The sequence below is a fragment of the Frieseomelitta varia genome, unplaced genomic scaffold (genome assembly GCF_011392965.1).
Source record: "Frieseomelitta varia isolate USP_RPSP 00005682 unplaced genomic scaffold, Fvar_1.2 scaffold_860, whole genome shotgun sequence".
NCBI classification, from domain to species: Eukaryota; Metazoa; Arthropoda; class Insecta; order Hymenoptera; family Apidae; genus Frieseomelitta; species Frieseomelitta varia.
Genome location: NW_025110657.1, coordinates 106500 through 125477, shown reverse-complemented (window position 1 = coordinate 125477; position 18978 = coordinate 106500). Strand labels below are relative to the sequence as shown.

The 18978-nt window shown below is 29.1% G+C and overlaps 5 protein-coding genes across 5 annotated transcripts; 1 reads left to right on the top strand and 4 right to left on the bottom strand.

Moving 5' to 3' along the window:
• Positions 1-1338: 1338 nt before the first annotated feature.
• LOC122536641 (C-1-tetrahydrofolate synthase, cytoplasmic) lies at positions 1339-8350 on the top strand. The gene is made up of 14 exons (XM_043669134.1): positions 1339-1445; positions 2000-2065; positions 2658-2993; positions 3398-3490; positions 3703-3844; positions 3961-4072; positions 4345-4910; positions 5080-5383; positions 5463-5680; positions 5762-6225; positions 6305-6557; positions 6645-6830; positions 6892-6981; positions 7893-8350. The coding sequence occupies exons 1-13, from the start codon at positions 1420-1422 to the stop codon at positions 6979-6981; spliced, it is 2856 nt and encodes a 951-aa protein (XP_043525069.1). The 5' UTR covers positions 1339-1419; the 3' UTR covers positions 7893-8350.
• On the bottom strand, positions 6983-9161 carry LOC122536642 (probable methyltransferase-like protein 15 homolog). The gene is made up of 2 exons (XM_043669135.1): positions 8935-9161; positions 6983-8675 (listed from the first exon to the last, which is right to left on the bottom strand). The coding sequence occupies exon 2, from the start codon at positions 8398-8400 to the stop codon at positions 7231-7233; it is 1170 nt and encodes a 389-aa protein (XP_043525070.1). The 5' UTR covers positions 8401-8675; positions 8935-9161; the 3' UTR covers positions 6983-7230.
• Positions 9162-13198: 4037 nt separating this feature from the next.
• LOC122536656 lies at positions 13199-15499 on the bottom strand. The gene is made up of 6 exons (XM_043669156.1): positions 15435-15499; positions 14510-14682; positions 14063-14148; positions 13497-13540; positions 13341-13408; positions 13199-13259 (listed from the first exon to the last, which is right to left on the bottom strand). The coding sequence occupies exons 1-6, from the start codon at positions 15468-15470 to the stop codon at positions 13199-13201; spliced, it is 468 nt and encodes a 155-aa protein (XP_043525091.1). The 5' UTR covers positions 15471-15499.
• Positions 15500-16854: 1355 nt separating this feature from the next.
• Positions 16855-17819, bottom strand: LOC122536644. Its single transcript, XM_043669137.1, has 3 exons — positions 17607-17819; positions 17190-17531; positions 16855-17098 (listed from the first exon to the last, which is right to left on the bottom strand). Exons 1-3 carry the CDS (start codon positions 17685-17687, stop codon positions 17060-17062), a joined length of 462 nt encoding a protein of 153 aa, XP_043525072.1. The 5' UTR covers positions 17688-17819; the 3' UTR covers positions 16855-17059.
• Positions 17820-17860: 41 nt separating this feature from the next.
• On the bottom strand, positions 17861-18888 carry LOC122536643 (26S proteasome non-ATPase regulatory subunit 9). Its single transcript, XM_043669136.1, has 4 exons — positions 18731-18888; positions 18496-18595; positions 18239-18417; positions 17861-18161 (listed from the first exon to the last, which is right to left on the bottom strand). The coding sequence occupies exons 1-4, from the start codon at positions 18839-18841 to the stop codon at positions 17934-17936; spliced, it is 618 nt and encodes a 205-aa protein (XP_043525071.1). The 5' UTR covers positions 18842-18888; the 3' UTR covers positions 17861-17933.
• Positions 18889-18978: the final 90 nt, after the last annotated feature.

Below are 18978 nucleotides of genomic sequence, written 5' to 3'. Positions count from 1 at the left end.
AATTTTTATATTCAAAGCTCTCAAAGAATTAATTCAAGTACGACGCAACAATTTTTTTTTACAATATTTTACAAAAATCAAATTTAAGTGTCCATTGAAAATATAATACGCACGGAACGATGATACTCGACGCAAAATAAATTTTATTGTTTTCCTAATACAACTATTTAATGAAAAATAAAAATCATTTTACAGATCAATTTTAAATGACAAATTGTTTTAATATTTCAAAAAGAAAAACTGAATGTGATTCTTATTAAATCTATTCAGATTAGAAATGATTACATGAATCTTATCTCAATTCCCCGAAAGATGCTCATAGATTAACTGTTTCAACGTTGCGACAGTGAAATTAATCGTCATAAAGCTTCAAGAAGCTTAAATTCGGTTTTTGCTTAGCTTGGAGAACGTCCACAGTAAATTAGATGAGTTTATCGACTCGTGGGTTTTGAAACATGGAAGGGAATGAGGGAAGCAAGCTGTTTTTGCATGATTCTCTACAAAGTTCCAGTACTGTAATTTATACTGTTCTCAATGCTCGATATAAATAAGTTTGAACCTTCCTGAATTTCCCTAATTGAACATAAATATATATATTAACTGTGTACTATTTAAAAATGACTAAACTCAAAGTCAAATATAAAATAAAAAATAATTGTTCCGATCAGTAAAACGAATTACTTTTTTCTGCAAAGACACAACTTCTTTTCACGTGATTTAATTTTTTTAATTATCAAATTTTTTCATTTTTGGCAAAGTGACGATTCGAAAAATTGTTCGCATTTAAAATTAAAATTAAAATAAAAACCACAATTCATTGATTATAAATATTATAAGTACGTTCCGATTAGTCCAGTTTCAAAATTTGTTAATTGCATTATATATGGATTTTCAAGACATTATCAGAATTTGAAAATCTCGAGCTTTTGTGTATATCAAAAATATTAAAATGTCAGTTATATCTCATTTAGCTAGAATATTAATCGTTTTCAGCAACAAAGTATGAGAATTGATTGCAAAGTTTTGACGTCTATAAGACTTGTCTTGATAAGATTTGAAAAATCAAGTCAATCATCTTTCAACTATTTACTAGAAACGAATGTAAATATGTATATTTAGATTCGTTTTTGTGCAAGCACAATAGATAAAGAGAATATTCTTATTCGTATTTCACGTTATAAATCAGTTAAAATTGTTGTTTAAATTATTACTGAATTATTATACGAACATAAAATAATTTGGAAAGAGATTATTTTACTTATAAATGCTATATGTCCCGTAAACATAATATTTTCTTCATGCGTGTATCTTAAATAGAGATGTCAAAGTTTATCAGTTATCATTTCAACATTCTCTTGCCCCCCATGGAGATCATCTTTATTAATGAATCATTAGTTCCCACCGAATCATCTTTATGATATGACACGAATACCGCAAACTTTCAGGTAAGACCAATATTTCTTGTTATACTCTTTTTAATTCATTCACATATTATAACACACTTGCTCTAACAGAATGAAAACACGAATATATTAATGGGAAAAAAATGTAAAAAATAGAAGCGAAGATATCGCGGAAAACTCATATAGTATACTTAAAAAATACATATAATTCGTGTTATAAATGTTTCTTAATTGAATGAAAGTATTTCAAAAAATTACTAAATTGAATAATAATTAAATAATTAAAAAAAAAAACAATCATACGAAGCGGTATTTTATTTGGTTTATGTTTAAATATCGAATGAATATGAGAATTCAAATGCCCGATAAACGCTTCATTGTGTGAACAGCTCACATAAGGCCATCACTACAAAGACATATACACACATCACGAGTTGAATTGCTTGTAAACCGGTCGGCTCATTCATTCGACCAGTATCGGTCTTGCAGTAAATCGGTGTTGATCGTATCAATTTATATTTTAATTTCCTTTAGATCCTAATTTACGCAGTGTACAATCGTTAAAGATAATTCAGTAATTTCTCTTGTGATTGTAGATCTTTTTATAGAATTATGTCGACGGATGTACGAGGAGTTGTGTTATCTGGTACAGAATTGGCAAAGTAAGTCGTATTATTTTAAACTATAAAAATGGCTACATATAACTATTCAAAGTATAGAAATATATTAAATCTTTCAGAACAGATCTTTGAAATAATTTGTCGATTTCTGATCTTCCATGTGGAATAAATTTTAAAATGAAAACTATCCAAATACAAATAACGATTCAATTTAATTTTTCAATTGTTGAAAGTTGTATAGAAGTCGATAGTGTTCATTACACTTGACGTTCCTATCTTTTGAAATTTAATACTTAAATAAATTCTTAATAATTATATTATACGCTTTACAGAAGCATGCCTCTTTTTCTGTGTGAGGTTATGTATACTCTGATTATATAATCGTAAGAGAATGTAACACAAATAATTCTAGAAAACAAATCTTCAATGTTTACTAAAACGATTAATTGTATATTATTCTTTGAAAAACATGGGTACACACGTGCGCATTAAAACCCGCCAAATTTAAATATACGAAAGAGATGCTTCCGATTATTATTAACCAATTTAATACATTATCCTTCGTAAATTTTATATATTTGATAATTTAATGTCGAAAATGCTATATTAATATTGTGATCTTTCGCTTTCTTAGGGAAATTCGCGACAAACTATGTAAAGATGTGAAAACATTGAATGAAAAATTACCAAATTATGTACCTGGTTTAGCGATCGTTCAAGTAGGGAACCGAGAAGATTCAAATGTTTATATAAGAATGAAAATAAAAGCGGCAACTGAGATTGGAATTCTCGTAGATCATGTCAAATTGTCAAATGCCATCACAGAAGTAGAATTGATAAACAAACTAAACAAATTGAACAATGATCCAACCATACACGGAATCATTGTACAAATGCCGCTTGATAGTATTAATAAAATTGATTCTCATTTGGTTACCGATTTAGTATCACCCGAAAAGGATGTAGATGGGTAAGTCTTTGTTATCTCTTAATATCTTTTAATTTTAATTTCGAAAATTTCATGTAACTAGTCTTAAACATATTTCACACATGTATAAACTAATCAATTTCTAGAAGCTTGTTATTAGATAAGGAAATTACGAAAAAAGCTTTTAAAGAAGAAAGTAATGTATACAAAAGAACGTCATTACTGTGACCTATTACGTAAAACATCTCGAATTAAATGATAAGAGTGTAATCGTTTGAATATTTGCAAACTCGATAACGATTTTTTTTTTTTTATTAATTTCATTGCGAAATGTCACAACGCATTATTAAGAAATATTAATTCTTATCCACGATCAAAAATAACGAATAATTCTTTCTATTTGCAAAACAGAAAATCTAGAAATAAATAATTCTATCCTCTTTTAGATTAAACACAATCAACGAAGGAAAAGTAGCTGTTGGTGATATGACGGGATTTTTACCATGTACTCCAAATGGATGCATTGAACTTATTAAAAAGTATGTTGAAAATAATTTTGCTCTGTTCAAATAACATAGATTTTGTTGCGCTTTTTACTCGCGAGAATTTAGACTTTAAAACAGAGACATTAAAAACTTTTTAAAAAGAATAAATATTAATTAGTAAAATAACAATAAAATATTTCAAATAATTATATATAATAACAGATAAATAATATGTATTGCATATTAATTGAAATAATGTCCTCCAGGAGTGGCGTACCGATCGCTGGTGCTCAAGCTGTAGTTTTAGGTAGAAGTAAAATCGTCGGTACACCTGTGTCTGAACTATTAAAATGGCATAACGCGACTGTAACAGTATGTCATTCAAAAACGCGAAATCTTCCACAAATTGTAAGTACTGTATCTTCGTTAAATTAAAATATATTCCCTCTCTTATTGTATCGCGAAACACCCGAGCTAAAAAAATATAACTATATTTAATATCGAATACTTGATTGTGATTAAAGGTCTCACAAGCTGACATCTTAGTGGTTGGTATTGGTCAACCCCAGATGGTTAAAGGAAGCTGGATTAAACCGGGCGCAGTCGTAATCGATTGCGGAATCAATTCCATTCCAGGTATATATAATTTCACGTATCGTATTCTCTGACATTATTAAACTTAAAATTATGCATTACCATGCTAAATGCTAAACTTACGACAATTATTACATTATTTGATGTTCCTAAGTCGTTTTTTTAGTCGTTTTATTTCCTGAATAAATAAAACTTTCATGCTATTCGCCATCGATGTTTATAGAAAGTATTTGTTCATTATTTGCAGATATTAATAGATATTAAATCAATCCTTAAATTTATTTATAGGATAATGATTTGAAAAATTCTTTCAGATCCAACAAAGAAAAATGGACAACGTTTGGTCGGTGATGTAGAATATTCTGAAGCTGTAAGAGTAGCTTCATATATCACGCCTGTACCTGGAGGTGTTGGTCCGATGACCGTAGCTATGTTAATGAAGAGCACGGTAATATCCGCACAAAAGGCAGCAGAAAAATTGTTAAACCCAAAGTGGAACTTGAGAGTTTTGAAGATCAATCCTCAGAAACCGGTAGCTAACGACATAACACTCTCAAGGAGTCAAGAATCCAAACTGGTCACGAGTTTAGCCGAAGAAATTGGTTTGCTGCCTAATGAAATTAATCCTTACGGAAGTAAAAAAGCAAAAATCAACTTAAACGTTCTAAAACGATTAAAAGATCAACCAAATGGAAAACTCGTAGTAGTTGCTGGTATCACGCCAACTCCATTCGGTGAAGGAAAAAGTACAACAACATTAGGTTTGGTGCAAGCGTTAACAGCGCATATAGGAAAAAATTCATTCGCAACTTTGAGGCAACCTAGTCAAGGACCTATTTTCGGAGTTAAAGGTGGAGCTGCTGGTGGAGGATATTCGCAGGTATTATTTATCATTAGAACCTCAAGAAATAAATTACAAACACGATTATTAAAAGATGTGAATAGAGTAATTTACATATTTTTTGCCAACGTAAAAACATATAAATGTTAGAATAATAATAATTAACAGTCGTACGAATCAGTCATTGGAAAAAAAAGAATTTTTTCAGGTTATTCCTATGGAAGAATTTAATTTGCATTTGACCGGTGATATTCATGCCGTAAGCGCAGCCAATAATCTGTTAGCAGCACAAATTGATACTCGGTATTTTCACGAATGTACTCAAAATGATGAGGCTCTTTACAATCGTCTTGTACCAACCATCAAAAATGAGAGAAAATTTTCGAAAATACAATTGAGACGTTTAGAAAAATTGGGCATCGCAAAAACCGATCCAAATAGTTTAACGGAAGAAGAAAGAAGCAGATTCGCAAGATTAGATATTGATCCAGAAAACATTACTTGGACTCGAGGTAATATGGAATATTTATCATATAATTTTGAAAATTTTTAAAAGAAAAATTTTTTACAAATGAAATGTATTTAACTCAGTGGTCGATATAAACGATCGATATTTGCGAAAAATTACCATTGGTCAAAGTTCAACTGAGAAAGGTAAAACGCTAGAAACATCATTTCGTATTTCTGTTGGTTCGGAAATAATGGCAATACTTGCACTGTCAACTAATGTCGACGATATGAAGCGAAGACTCGGCAACATAGTAGTTGCTTTTAACAAAAATGGTGAACCCTTAACTGCCGAAGACTTCGTTAGTATATTTGTTAATTATGAAATTGCAAATATTTGTTGGATTCTATTATTCGATAACAAGCTAAACATACTAATTTAGGGTATGACCGGAGCAATGGCAATTTTATTGAAAGACGCTATTGAACCAACATTGATGCAATCAATGGAAGGAACACCTGTAATGATTCATGCTGGACCATTTGCAAATATTGCACATGGTTGTTCTTCGATTATAGCAGACACTATTGCATTAAAATTAGTTGGACCAGAAGGTATCGTAGTAACCGAAGCTGGATTCGGTTCTGATATCGGCATGGAAAAATTCTTTAACATTAAATGTCGAACATCTGGCCATGTGCCAAACGCTGTTGTACTCGTTGCAACTGTTAGAGCATTGAAGATGCATGGTGGAGGACCACCAGTAACAACTGGTGCACCATTGAAGAAAGAATATCTCGAAGAGAATCTCGATTTAGTTAGAAAAGGTATTCCAAATCTTCAGAAACACATTAGTAATGGAACGAAGTTTGGCATACCAGTTATTGTTGCCATTAACGCATACGGGTAAATTTTACATAGAAAAATAATTTTCTTTACAAATACTTCTGTGTGTTAAATGCAAAATCATTAAATTTTATTTTAGCACTGATACCCAAGCTGAATTAGAATTATTGAAACAAGCAGCAATAGAAAGTGGTGCGACTGATGCAGTTATATGTAATCATTGGGCGGAGGGTGGTGCTGGCGCCATAGAACTTGCTGATGCAGTCATAGCTGCTACAAATAAAATTAATAATTTCAGATTATTGTACGATCTTAATATCGGTATCGAAGAAAAAATAAATACCATTGCCAAAGAAATGTATGGAGCTGGAGAAGTTGTACTTACAGACAAGGTAAACTCTCAATAGTTTGACTCAGAATATTGTTGTTTCATATAGAATCTATACAATTATATGTACAATTAATAATTACGAATACAGGTCCAAGAGAAAATCAAAAAGTACACTCAATTAGGCTATGATAAACTACCACTTTGTATGGCAAAAACATCAAACTCCCTAACAGGTGATCCATCAATTAAAGGTGCACCTACAGGTTTCACGCTTAAAATTACTGATATATTTGTATCAGTAGGAGCAGGCTTTATAGTACCTATGGTAGGAGAGGTAAGTATTTCAAATATTTGAATATTACAACATAATTTGTTACATAATATTGTGTTTTTAGATAATGATGATGCCAGGTCTTTCTACAAGACCAAGCATTTATGACATGGATTGGAATAATGAGACAGACGAAATAGAAGGCTTGTTTTAAGTATGTTATGTCTCTAATGTTATAAATGTTCTCCTAATATATTTTCACATAAGTAAACATTGTATTAATCATTACAATATTTTTGATGAGTTGTAATTTTTTATTTTTTTTATTTTTCTTTTTTTTTACATGTATATTACAATGTATCTATATTTTAGAGATACAATAAATATTCTTTTGTATTGGAAAAAATAGTAAAAATGGAAATATTTATTTATATTCAAAATCTCAACTCTAAAGTCTAATGATTTAAATTATTTTACCAATAGCTCGAAATTTTGCAGAATGCGAACGTGGATTTTTATCTATTTCTTCTGGTGTAGGTATTATTACATGTTTATGCAACATTTTCCAAAGTGTACGGTTGAAAGCTTCCATTTCATATGAACTGTAATATTTGCCATAATCTGAATATTTTAATGATTTTATATTAGATACAGTTTCTGTTATATTTGCTGTCATGTGTCTTTTAACAATTGTGTCTTCCAGAGAATGAAAAGATATAGTTATTAAACGACCATTTAGTTTTAGATATATTCCAGCCATAACAATACCATAGTTAATCTCATTTAATTCATTATTTACGAAAATTCTTAGTGCTTGAAATGTTTTTGTTGCACAATGAGCATGTCTACCAAGTTGATCAACTCTCTTTTCAGAAACTACAGAATCAATAAGTTGAGCTAATTCTTGCGTAGTTTTTAGATTCCTAAAAGTATAGCGAGCTTCTATAATGGCACGTGCAATTTTTTTAGCTTTCTTTTCATTACCATAAATTTTTAAAATTTTAGCCAAGTCATGTTCTGTTACTTGCTCTAGAACTTCAGCAGCTGTAGGTTCTTGTGGACATCTAAAACCATCCATTCTCATATCTAAAGGACCATTTTTTGACACAGAAAATCCTCTTTCAGCAACATCAAATTGCATGGATGAACAACCAAAATCAAACAAGAAGCCATCTATACTATTTACATTTACTTTATATTTACAAAGCAGCTGTGGCAATTCAGAAAATCTACCCAGTAAAGGTATTACTTGTCCAGGATATTTCTCTGACAAAATTTGTGCATGCTGGTGTGCAATAGGATCTCTATCCAAGGCAAATATTTTGACGTCAGATGAAGATTCCAAGATTCTTTTAGAATGTCCACCAGCCCCAAATGTCATATCCACAAAAACTTTTCCTGGAGATGGCTCCAAATAATGTAATACTTCATTAACCATAACTGGTATATGAGATACATTGTCAATATCATGATCAGTTTTGTTTGCTATTTCGCTATATCTTCTACTATTTTCTAAATCTGTTGTGTCACTTTGTCTCCAAAATAAATAATGTACATTTTTATTAAAATATTTCGTACTATAATATTTATGTACATGAATTATATTATTTATCAACTTATTTTTTAACAACATTTTTAAATAATCTTAAAAATGTATTCGTAAAAACGTTTCTTCTTTCTTCTGAATAATATTCTAATGCTTCTGGGGTAAGCATTAAATTACACTGATCTTTTGTTAATCCAGTAGCAGTGCTTGAAAGCGTACGATTATACATCTGCCCATAATGATTGGTAGAAATTTTTTTTAAAATCATATAATAACGATCACATTGTTCACGGTTTACTTCACTAGCTTCACCCTTTGCAAAAGCAAGTTTTAATTGATCACGAATATGTTGAGCTAAGTCTCTAAAAATTATGAAATTGTATTATATAACAATTATTGTAATAATCAAATATTGTAAAATCAATGATGCATTCTAATACTATAAACTATATAATTAATTGTACATAATGCTAAAGTTATTAACAACTTTCAAAATATTAAATCTAACCTCATTGTAAATTAAAGCAACGTGAAAGATGTATTAACAGAGAAGTTAAAAATATGTATTTATAACAAAAATATAAGAATTTAAAAAAAATCTGACTTATTTAATAAAATTACCTGCCAGGTTTTGAATTATCTAGGGGCCAAGATTCTAATAATTTCATATAATTTCTATATGTGCCCATGATAATAATATGAGATACCAATCCACAAAAAGTAACTATCCATCGAGTATTACCACAAAAGAAATAGACCTAGCATTTTATAGGGTTTTAAATGTAGGTTATAGAGTTTTCACATGTTTTAAAATATCAATTGTTCGACAAGATTATGCCCCCTACAACTTAAATGTACGAATATACAAAAATAAAATATGGTATATCTCAATCAAGCTATACAATTTCAGAAATTGTAATTATCTCATTTCATGTTCGTAACACATGCGACTTTATCGATTTAAGATAAATAAGAATGTCACATTAACAGTAGATAGAAACACAGACGAGGCATATAAATCATAGACAAGATATATGAATAGAGGCATATACCTTGTCTGTGATATAAATAAACCAAGAATGGATTTACATATACGAAATTCAAGTATAAGTAAAATTCTATTCTATTGTTGAAATATTTAGAATAGAGAAAATAAATGATAAGAAAATAACTCTGATAACGAACAATCATTATTATTGGCTGCAGTAACAATAAATTGGATACTAATTCATATTTCAAAATAAGCTAACATTCTACAAAGTACTATCGATTTAATTATTTTATAAAAGAGTTTCAAATTTTCATTATATATTTAAATATTTAAATATTTAATTGCTGCAATACTTTTCTTACTTCATTTTATATATGACACTGGAAATCAGTTACACTTTCATACATGTGAATATATTAAATTTAAAATAAAATTTAATATAAATTAAATATATATTTTTAGCAGTATTTTCAGTAATAAACACAGTGCTGAAAATAAATTTAATAAATGTTAAAAAAGAATGCTGAACACAGTAACCAGAAGGGCTACTGATAAAGAAAATCTAAAACAATAGCTAGAAAAGCCATTAAAAAAAAAAACGATACAGTAGCCAGAAGGGCTACTAAAAGAACATTTCCTACTCAATACAATAACCAGAAAGGCTATTGTCAAATCTACAATCCACGTAAATCCGAGCAACAAACCGTATCTTGTTTCGCAACACTAATTCACTAGCATTAATTGTAAAATTTTCAAAATCAAACGCGAAGAGTGCTTCGTCATATTTAAAACTCTCAAAAGTAAGTACGCAACGCTATTAATCTATACACTCATATTTAGAAATACGCAACACTAATTACGTCCAGCGCAACCATACTGGAGGTTGCTGATGAATGACCACCTCTTATAGCTGCATCAGATGATCTAGGAACAAGAAAAGCCTTTCACAAATCCAGTGGAAGAATTTGGGCATTTTGTAAACGCAACGCTATTTCAAGAAACGCGATCATTCATTGTCGCAACACTAAGAGTAAAAGTAATTAAAAATTCCGGTGAAATAATATCGCAACACTAACTCTAAAACCAAATTCAATGAAAATTATTATTAACAATACAAAAGCTACGAAGAAAAAACTACTTTGGATATTCTAGCATTCTAAAATTAATTAAAAACAATAATTCTATAACATGATTTAAAACAACAGAAAGCAAGATAAATTTATACAACACTGAGACAATGAAAATTAACAATCAAAATTGCAAAAAATAATCGCGATATTACAATTCATAACCCTAAAGCAAACACGATTATCGTTTCTTCGCAACTCTAATTCAACCCGTAATCAATATTTCGCAACGCTAAAAAGAAAAACCGTTTTGCCCAAAACGATGATGAACAATAATGAAAAAGAAAAAAAAATACAACTACAAATACTAAAAGAGCATAGTGACAAAGTAGTAACGAGAATGACCCCCCATGCTCTAGAATCATTTAAATCCAGAGGATGAGAAACCATTTGTTGTGACCCTCTTCGTGGCAGTTTGCCGGGCCTCTTCAGCTTTTAGCCTTTTCTTTCTTCGAGCGCAATGCCCGCTGAAACTTACATCCAGCTTGAGTCTTTCTAATCGCAAACCAAAAAATAACTTACAAAGGTGAAATAAAAAAATAAACCGCGGAAACTGACCCCCATACACATGGACGACCATCGATCATAATGATCATTGTCCGTTCGCATGTGCGTGCTCGAGCAATACCTATATAAACGTTCGTTTCGGGACCTACTCGCGACCTATCCGCGACCGCGACCGCGATACTAAATTCGAAAAATCGAAGGGTAAAACCAGAAACAAGTGGCATGCTCCATTTGTACCAATTTCACTGTCGATTTTTCAAATTAGATTTCCTGAAACAGGTTNACGCGACCAGAGACTGTGCCAACCTGCCCGGCCCTACCTACTTATAATTAAACACAGGCATACCAGAAAGTAAGCTACCTATCCTATCCAGGGGCCCTATATTTAAAAAATGGCAAAACAGGCACACCAACACATTCATTCCACGGTTCTCACACATACTACTCGGGCGCAGAGACCTAAACTAGAGAGGACGTCCCGGGACGCCTCCGACACCCGAGCTTAACACACAACATTCACACTCTAATTTACGTACCATTTTCCTGAAATCGACTGACAGTGACTAGCGACCATTGCGTAAAACGCGATTAAAACACGTTTATATTTACAACTATATGTGAAATATTAATAACCGAGAAAAAATACATATAATTTCTATAGAAATTGTAACAAGTTGACTTGGAATCATTATTATAACTGATCGTATAATTAATAATATAATTATAGTGTATTTAATGAGTATTATTATACAATAAATTCATACTTCAAATCAGTGCATAAATATTTTATATATTTCAACTTATAATGGAACAATAAAAACGACGCAATTCCACATCCTAACCACACACACACACATGAGGAAAATACGTCGTGCACGATACGCTAACCTACTGTCAGTCGCTGAGACATTTTTTATAAAATTACAGACTATGGTCATCGTGCTCAATGTCTTTCACCCACCCAAGTAACACTTAGGCACGTGAGTGAGATCCTGACAATGAACACGGAAGGGGTTAAACCTGAAAATCCTGAACTAAAAAAAATGATTAGTTTATGTAATTTGTATCTAACGGACTACTGTATCATTTTATTTCAAACTATAATGACTCTACTCTTTCAAAAATTATTGAAATTGCAAAAGAATAAAGACAATGAACAAGTCTTTAATTTGTCAAAAAGGATATTATGGACAATCTATCTAATAATTGATTCAAATAATCAACATCAAATAATTGACTCTACATAAGAATAATAAGAAATCTCAGGCGATTTCTTCATCAAAGCACATTTTCGAAAATGCGAAAGCAATGTTCAAACTTGTTACTTTGATTCAAAAATCTGCCTGTCGCGAAGTATCTCCTTGCACATAAAATTTTATATACTTTTCTACGAAAAGAATTCTAATCTGTTATATATTTCAAATGTATTGAAGTTCATAATTATAAAATTCAATCAATTAAATCATTTAATACTACTATAAAAGGGAAAATAAAGTTGCAAATTATTAATTATTGTAACAAGATATATTACAGTATATCAATAAGTAATAACTGCATTTTTCATAGCAACGAAGTCGGAGGGTATCCGTCTTCTCTAGTACGAAATGCTCAAATGAAATCATTTTGATAATAATTATTTATAATTTATTTATTCATATTTATTCATATTTATTTATTCATATGGATATTCATATGGATTTTCTTTTTGCAAATATATATACTGAATATATTTTGATTTTACAAGTAATTACTATAAATAAAACTTCAAACTAATTGTTAAAATCGCGATGTGCAAGAAGCCCTATCCTGATCTAATACATAAAAAACTTAAAAAAATGTTACTACTCACGGATATAAAACATATCCGCGGTCACTATGCTCATCAAAAATTCTACGTATACAACCAGTCACCCGTGCCGATTAGGACCTTTCATCCTACGACATGATTGAGTGACCAGAGGAACAAAAATGCATGCGACTCACAGTGAAGAACGATATCATCTGCACTGGACCAAGGAAAGTCGTCGTGAAGATCCTCATCAAGCAAATCTCATTGAATGCCGTGAAAAATTTCTTGAAAAGCATAAAGGCACAATGTTATTTGTGAAAATTTTAATAATAATAAAAATTGAGACTTTAATAATTTGAAATGTTTTTATTTTACATTATTACAGTTATAATTTTATATTAGAGTTCAATAGAAAGAGAACTGCAAAAAATAGAATTAATTCAAATACAGTGTGTTAAAGTACTTACATTCTTAGTTTTTGAAGCATCGTAAGATTCTTAGAAGATAAGGGGAATTGGAGACTGTAGAGAATCTGTAACAAAACATAAAACATTAGAATTTGCATTTAAAAGCAAAGCAAAATTTTAAGTTCGAGATAATGAAAGATTCTTACATTCTTGGCTTTAGAGCCACCGTTGAATTTTCCCCAAAGAACACAACAAAATTAATGCTGTGAAGCGCCTATAACAAAATGTCAAACATTATACTTTATTGTTAAATTATTGTTAAAAATTGAACGATTTAAAGTACAATGTATAAAACTACTTACAGTATTGATCTCCTGGAGAGGCCTTATCCTCTTGAACACTGACTCTAATACCAAAAGCGAATATTGAACAAGAAAAAATACAAAAAAAGAAAAATAAAAGACTGTTAACGCGCATTTTAGTAACAATCAGCGAACTCACTGACTCTAATTTCGCGAATTATGATTTGAATGAATTGATAATTTATTTTAATAGAAGCCATTTTGCTCAGAAAAATATTAAAATACTGCGCAACAAACACTGACTCTACCGATCGCATTGCGCGCGATCACAAAAATTTTCTGAAAATAAAACTAATTAGAAGAGGAAGGGCAAAGAATACGTTCATTTAAAAAATTTTTTTTAAAAAATGATTATAAGCTTAAGTATGCATTAAAGATATTAGTTGAAAATTATAAAGTATTTCTCAATATTTACAGAAATATTTGATTGAAAAAACAGAAATTGATTGTGAAATTGATTGACAGAAATATTTGTAATTACGAAATTACATTTTGTGAATTGTATTTCAAATATGTATTATATAGCAAATGTTAGATTCTGTTAACTAGAATGAATAAAATGTTACCAACTATCCGTGAAAGTTCATCAGATTGTTCATTAATGATCGTGACGTCTATGCATTCTATGTTATCTTTGCAACCAAAGAATAACCTGCACAAAAACAAACCAAAAGTTAAAACAAATGTCTCAAATGAAGGCAAATATATAAAAGTGAAACGATAATCAATTTCAGATTCTATTAAAAAGGCGTACAAGACAAAGTATATATATATATACTAGTTAGTCAATTTCCATTGATTAAAATTAAATCTTGGTATAAAATTATAAATAACTTTTAGCATGATATATTCTGTTTAAATGTTTATATGCTACTATTTCTTTAATTGTTGAAAATTATATGTAATGATTATTTGGTTAAATCTTACTTTGAGTTGAAGCCAAAAATGCACGTTTAATCTTAAAAATTTATAACACAAACACAAATCTAACAACTATTGATTTAAACTTTTACCTGAGAACTTCTGGATAACACTTCTTTCTCGATGACTTTCTGGATAATACTTTCTTCTTTAGAGACGAAGTGTGCTTCCTTCCGCCATTCTTCCCGTTCAAAAATCGATCGTGAGAAATATCGATATATTCGAGAATCAAAGGAAGTGTATTGCATATTTCACCGTTGGAGCGCTGTAATCGCACGTTTCACACAAAATGATAACTTCGAATAAAAAATAAAAAACTCTGGTCTAAACAAATACACAAAATTCATGCTTAACAATTAAAATTTAATAATTAAAACTTATTGTATATTTATTGTATATTATTTCAACATTAAAACTTTAGAAAATACAATATAGAAAAATAGTTATATTTTTATTTAAAAAAATATATACAATAAAAGAAAAATAAAAGATTACTGACATATCTGTTTAAACAATAATCAGCGAATACATTAACTCTAATTTTGTGTGTGATTATTACAACCAAATAGTCATTTGATGGCTATAGCCATAGGTTCACTAACCTATTTAGTGAAAGCTATTGTTTTAAAAATATCGAAACACTCACAAGGTAAACACTCACTGTTTATTTAGAAAATTTTATTCAGAAGGGTTTATTTATGAAAATTAGCAATTAATTATTATTTATTTATTAAAAATAAAGATATATTATGTTAAAAAAATATCATTCAAATTACACCACTCTGAATATGCACAAATTCAAATGTACTTTGAAAATTAAATATGGCGTACTTTTATTTGAAACGAAGCTGCGCAGTATTCAAATAATGGAATGCGCACAACACATTCGAGGGACAGCACTGTTAGCGTCCCTTTCCGAAAATTATTTGTTAAAAATAAATGTTGTCAATTATTTAACAAAATGACAAAATGAACATACAAATATGTCTACTTTCATTAAAATAAATCAAATATTACCGTATTTCCACAAGAAGATTGATCGTTAATCATCATGGCATTTCTCTAATATTTCAAACTTTCTTCCGTGAACAATTCGTAATCTGCACAAAAAAAAACTCAAAATTTTCAAATAAATGCATAAAAGAGGCGAAGTAACAATAATCAAGATCAAATACAATTTTGAAAATTCATAATACGACTTATCAATAAATATGACATAATTATTAAAAAAAAAAAAGAGAGAATCTAACTATGAATTATAATATTCGGTAAATTATTAATTAAAAACATATGTCTATTAAACAGGTTTAATAATAGCGTTGTACGAACTATATAGGAATATTACACAGTTAATAAATGTCACAACACAAGAGATATCTTAACATCACGATTTTACATAATGGACTAATCTCCGTGCAACAAAGTTGCGAACTAATTTGAAGGGGAATTCAACCAAGAACGTATATGATTGGCTGATGTATAAAAAAACGTAGTTTTATTATTGGTTAAACAAAACTGCGCAATATTCAAATAACGTAATGCGCAGAACATATTCAAATCTAACCAATAGTATCTCTCCAAAAATTATTTATAATTAAATTATTAATTATTGAACAAAATAAGATCTATAGAGAAATATCTGTTTTAATCACTATAAATTAAATTTTATCAAAGCTGCATGAAAGATTTTCCAATGGATTATTCTCATTTAGATTCTCTTTGACTACTTACCAGCATCCACTTTCTTGGAAGTTATCTTTGTAGTTAATTAATGATCTGTACAGAATAAAATGAAAGACCTTTAAAAAACGTGTAAACATAAATCTAATCAAATTAAAATAAAAATAATAACTAAACTCGTACCATTTCAAACGGTAATACGTCCTGCTACCACACTTCTTGACATTAAACTAACACGTTTCCGACAACAGTTCATATAACTACTGATTGATTAAGAAAACATGATTCTCTTGTAAAAAAAACGCGCGAAAAACTGAAATATTAAAAACTCAAAAATTATAAAAGTCTCCTCAATAAATAAATTATGGAAATTTCAACAATAAGAAATTTTTTACTTAATTTTTATTTTTTATTTGAAAAGAAAATACAAAAAGAAAAAACAAATGTTTTAGCAAATATTTTTAGAATGAATATATTATACATGTTAAAGCGCGAATTTCAAACATTATATAGTTAAGTATGAAGTAAATTATTAATATACAATTAAATATATATAAATAATCGAATCAAACGATTCACACAATTCTAATTTTACTATTAAACAAAATTTTTATATATTTCGTAACTATTTCTGATTATTAATCATTGTTGCAAGTTAGAATAATTGTAAATAATTAAAAATACAAAATATTAAACTAAATAAAAATTCAGTATAATAGTTTTCAATTTAGGGATTGGAAATAAAAATATTTAAATTTTATATGTAAATTACTTCATGTTTAATAAAATTTTCTAATACAGACACTAATATAATTTCCTACAAGCAAAATAATTTTTTAATTCTTAATAATATAGTGAAAATACAGCAACACTAACTATCTAAAATCATCATTTTAATGCATAAATATACATATAAATCTTTTCAAATCATAAAATCCAGTTGATATCCAAACATTATCTTCTTATTCATTTTGAAGAGTTGTATCTTTATGTCTGTTTCTCTGTAATATTGAAATACATATTTTATAATAGTATAGAAAATTTTTATTATAATAGAATTTTAAGAATAATAATTACAATATTAATGCTTACATAATTAGAGAGTCGCTGTCTGTTTTTTAATAACTGTTCCTCATTTATATTTTTTGTTTCGCTTAAAAAATAAGATAAATTATCTTGTGATTTTAAATTGGTACCATTACGTTGAACATCATCAGAAAAGACTACTGTTTGTTCTTGTTCATGTGGAGCTATAGTTACTACATTGGTAGAGATATCTATACTTTTGTCTCCTCTCCAAACTTCAAGCAATGTTTCAGAATTATAGAATGGATATAAAGTATAAACAAAGGACCATGGACGTTGATCAGAATACTCATAAGTGTTAGTTTGACTTAGTACTTGACATCCACAGAGAATTAAGCTGAAAGTTGCCTATATAAAAAAGATTTTTATAAATAAATTAATATACATGTAAATTATAACACAAATTAATAAGTTATAACTTACAATGAATGGAAAATACATCTTGCTATTGCTTTCCAAAACTAACTGCTGCTTCTTAGAATCTTGACTTGTTTTTATAGTCATTCCACCACTTCAAGTACTCAAGTAAGAATTTATATTGATAGATTATGTGTATTAAATTTCAAGGTCTAAATGCCTGACATCTTAGGATTATACTTTTAACATTTATTTAATGCCAACACTAAGATCATTGCATAACAAGTGTATTATGAATATAATAATTATAAACACAATAATTTATAAATATTCTTTTATTGATTAATATACACACAAAATCAACATATAAATAAAAATTTCTTTCAGGAGCTTTTATCTTTCAACTGACTCTATAGGTATTACATTGCAACCCAGAAGACCATTACCAATCCATGGACGTGGAATTAAAGTCAAGGCTATGATATTAGATCCACGTTTGAGTTTTATATTTATTGTTTTATATCTGCTATTTTGTACCAGAGTTCCAATATCCTTTAATGACTTAAAATTTCGACAATCAATAGAACCGAATTCTAAGATAAGATCATCAACTTGGATTCCCTATATAATTTAATATTCAATGAATCATAGATGCATAAGTTTATAAATATTATAAAAATCCAAAATCAATTTTTTACCGCTATATCTGCTGGAGAACCTGGTGATACTAAATTCACTTTTAAGAAAGGATCCAACTGTACATTATCTTGAATAACAGTTGGAGATGGACTTTCTGTTTGGTTTCTTGCTAGAGCATGCACTTTGTGTAAACCTTCTTCTATTTTATTCATCAATGCTTTGTGATCATTTCTGAGACCTAGTCACTTAATAATGTACTAATAAGTTCAAGTTAGTAAAATTTTATGCGAGAAAATTGCGTAGTAACTAAACGCACATATTATCTTATGTCTCACATGTCTCACTTGGTAAACATCAATATCATTTCGTGGATATCCTTCGCAGTCCACCAATGAATCTTCCATGCCAACATGATTCTATAATTCATACCAATATATGATCATTCCTTCGAAAATTTGACAAATCATTCTAATATAAAATATAATATATATATTTCCGATAATATTGTCAAACATATTCTGCACAAGTTAAAAATATATCAATCTACATACAATCTCTAAGATTTCTTTTAAAGCCTCCAAATCCGATTCAATTTTATCTTTGTCTTTCATAAGCTGAAGAACATAATCCTTAGCTTCCTGTAGCTCCATGTCGACCACCATTTTCACTAGACTGACGTATGCAGTAAATCATCAGGTATGTAACTTCAAAATAAAAACATGAGTAATCATTTTTAAATTTTCAATATATTTCCAAAATTTCATTTTTATAAAAGCTAACATGTCAAACTTTCATTTTC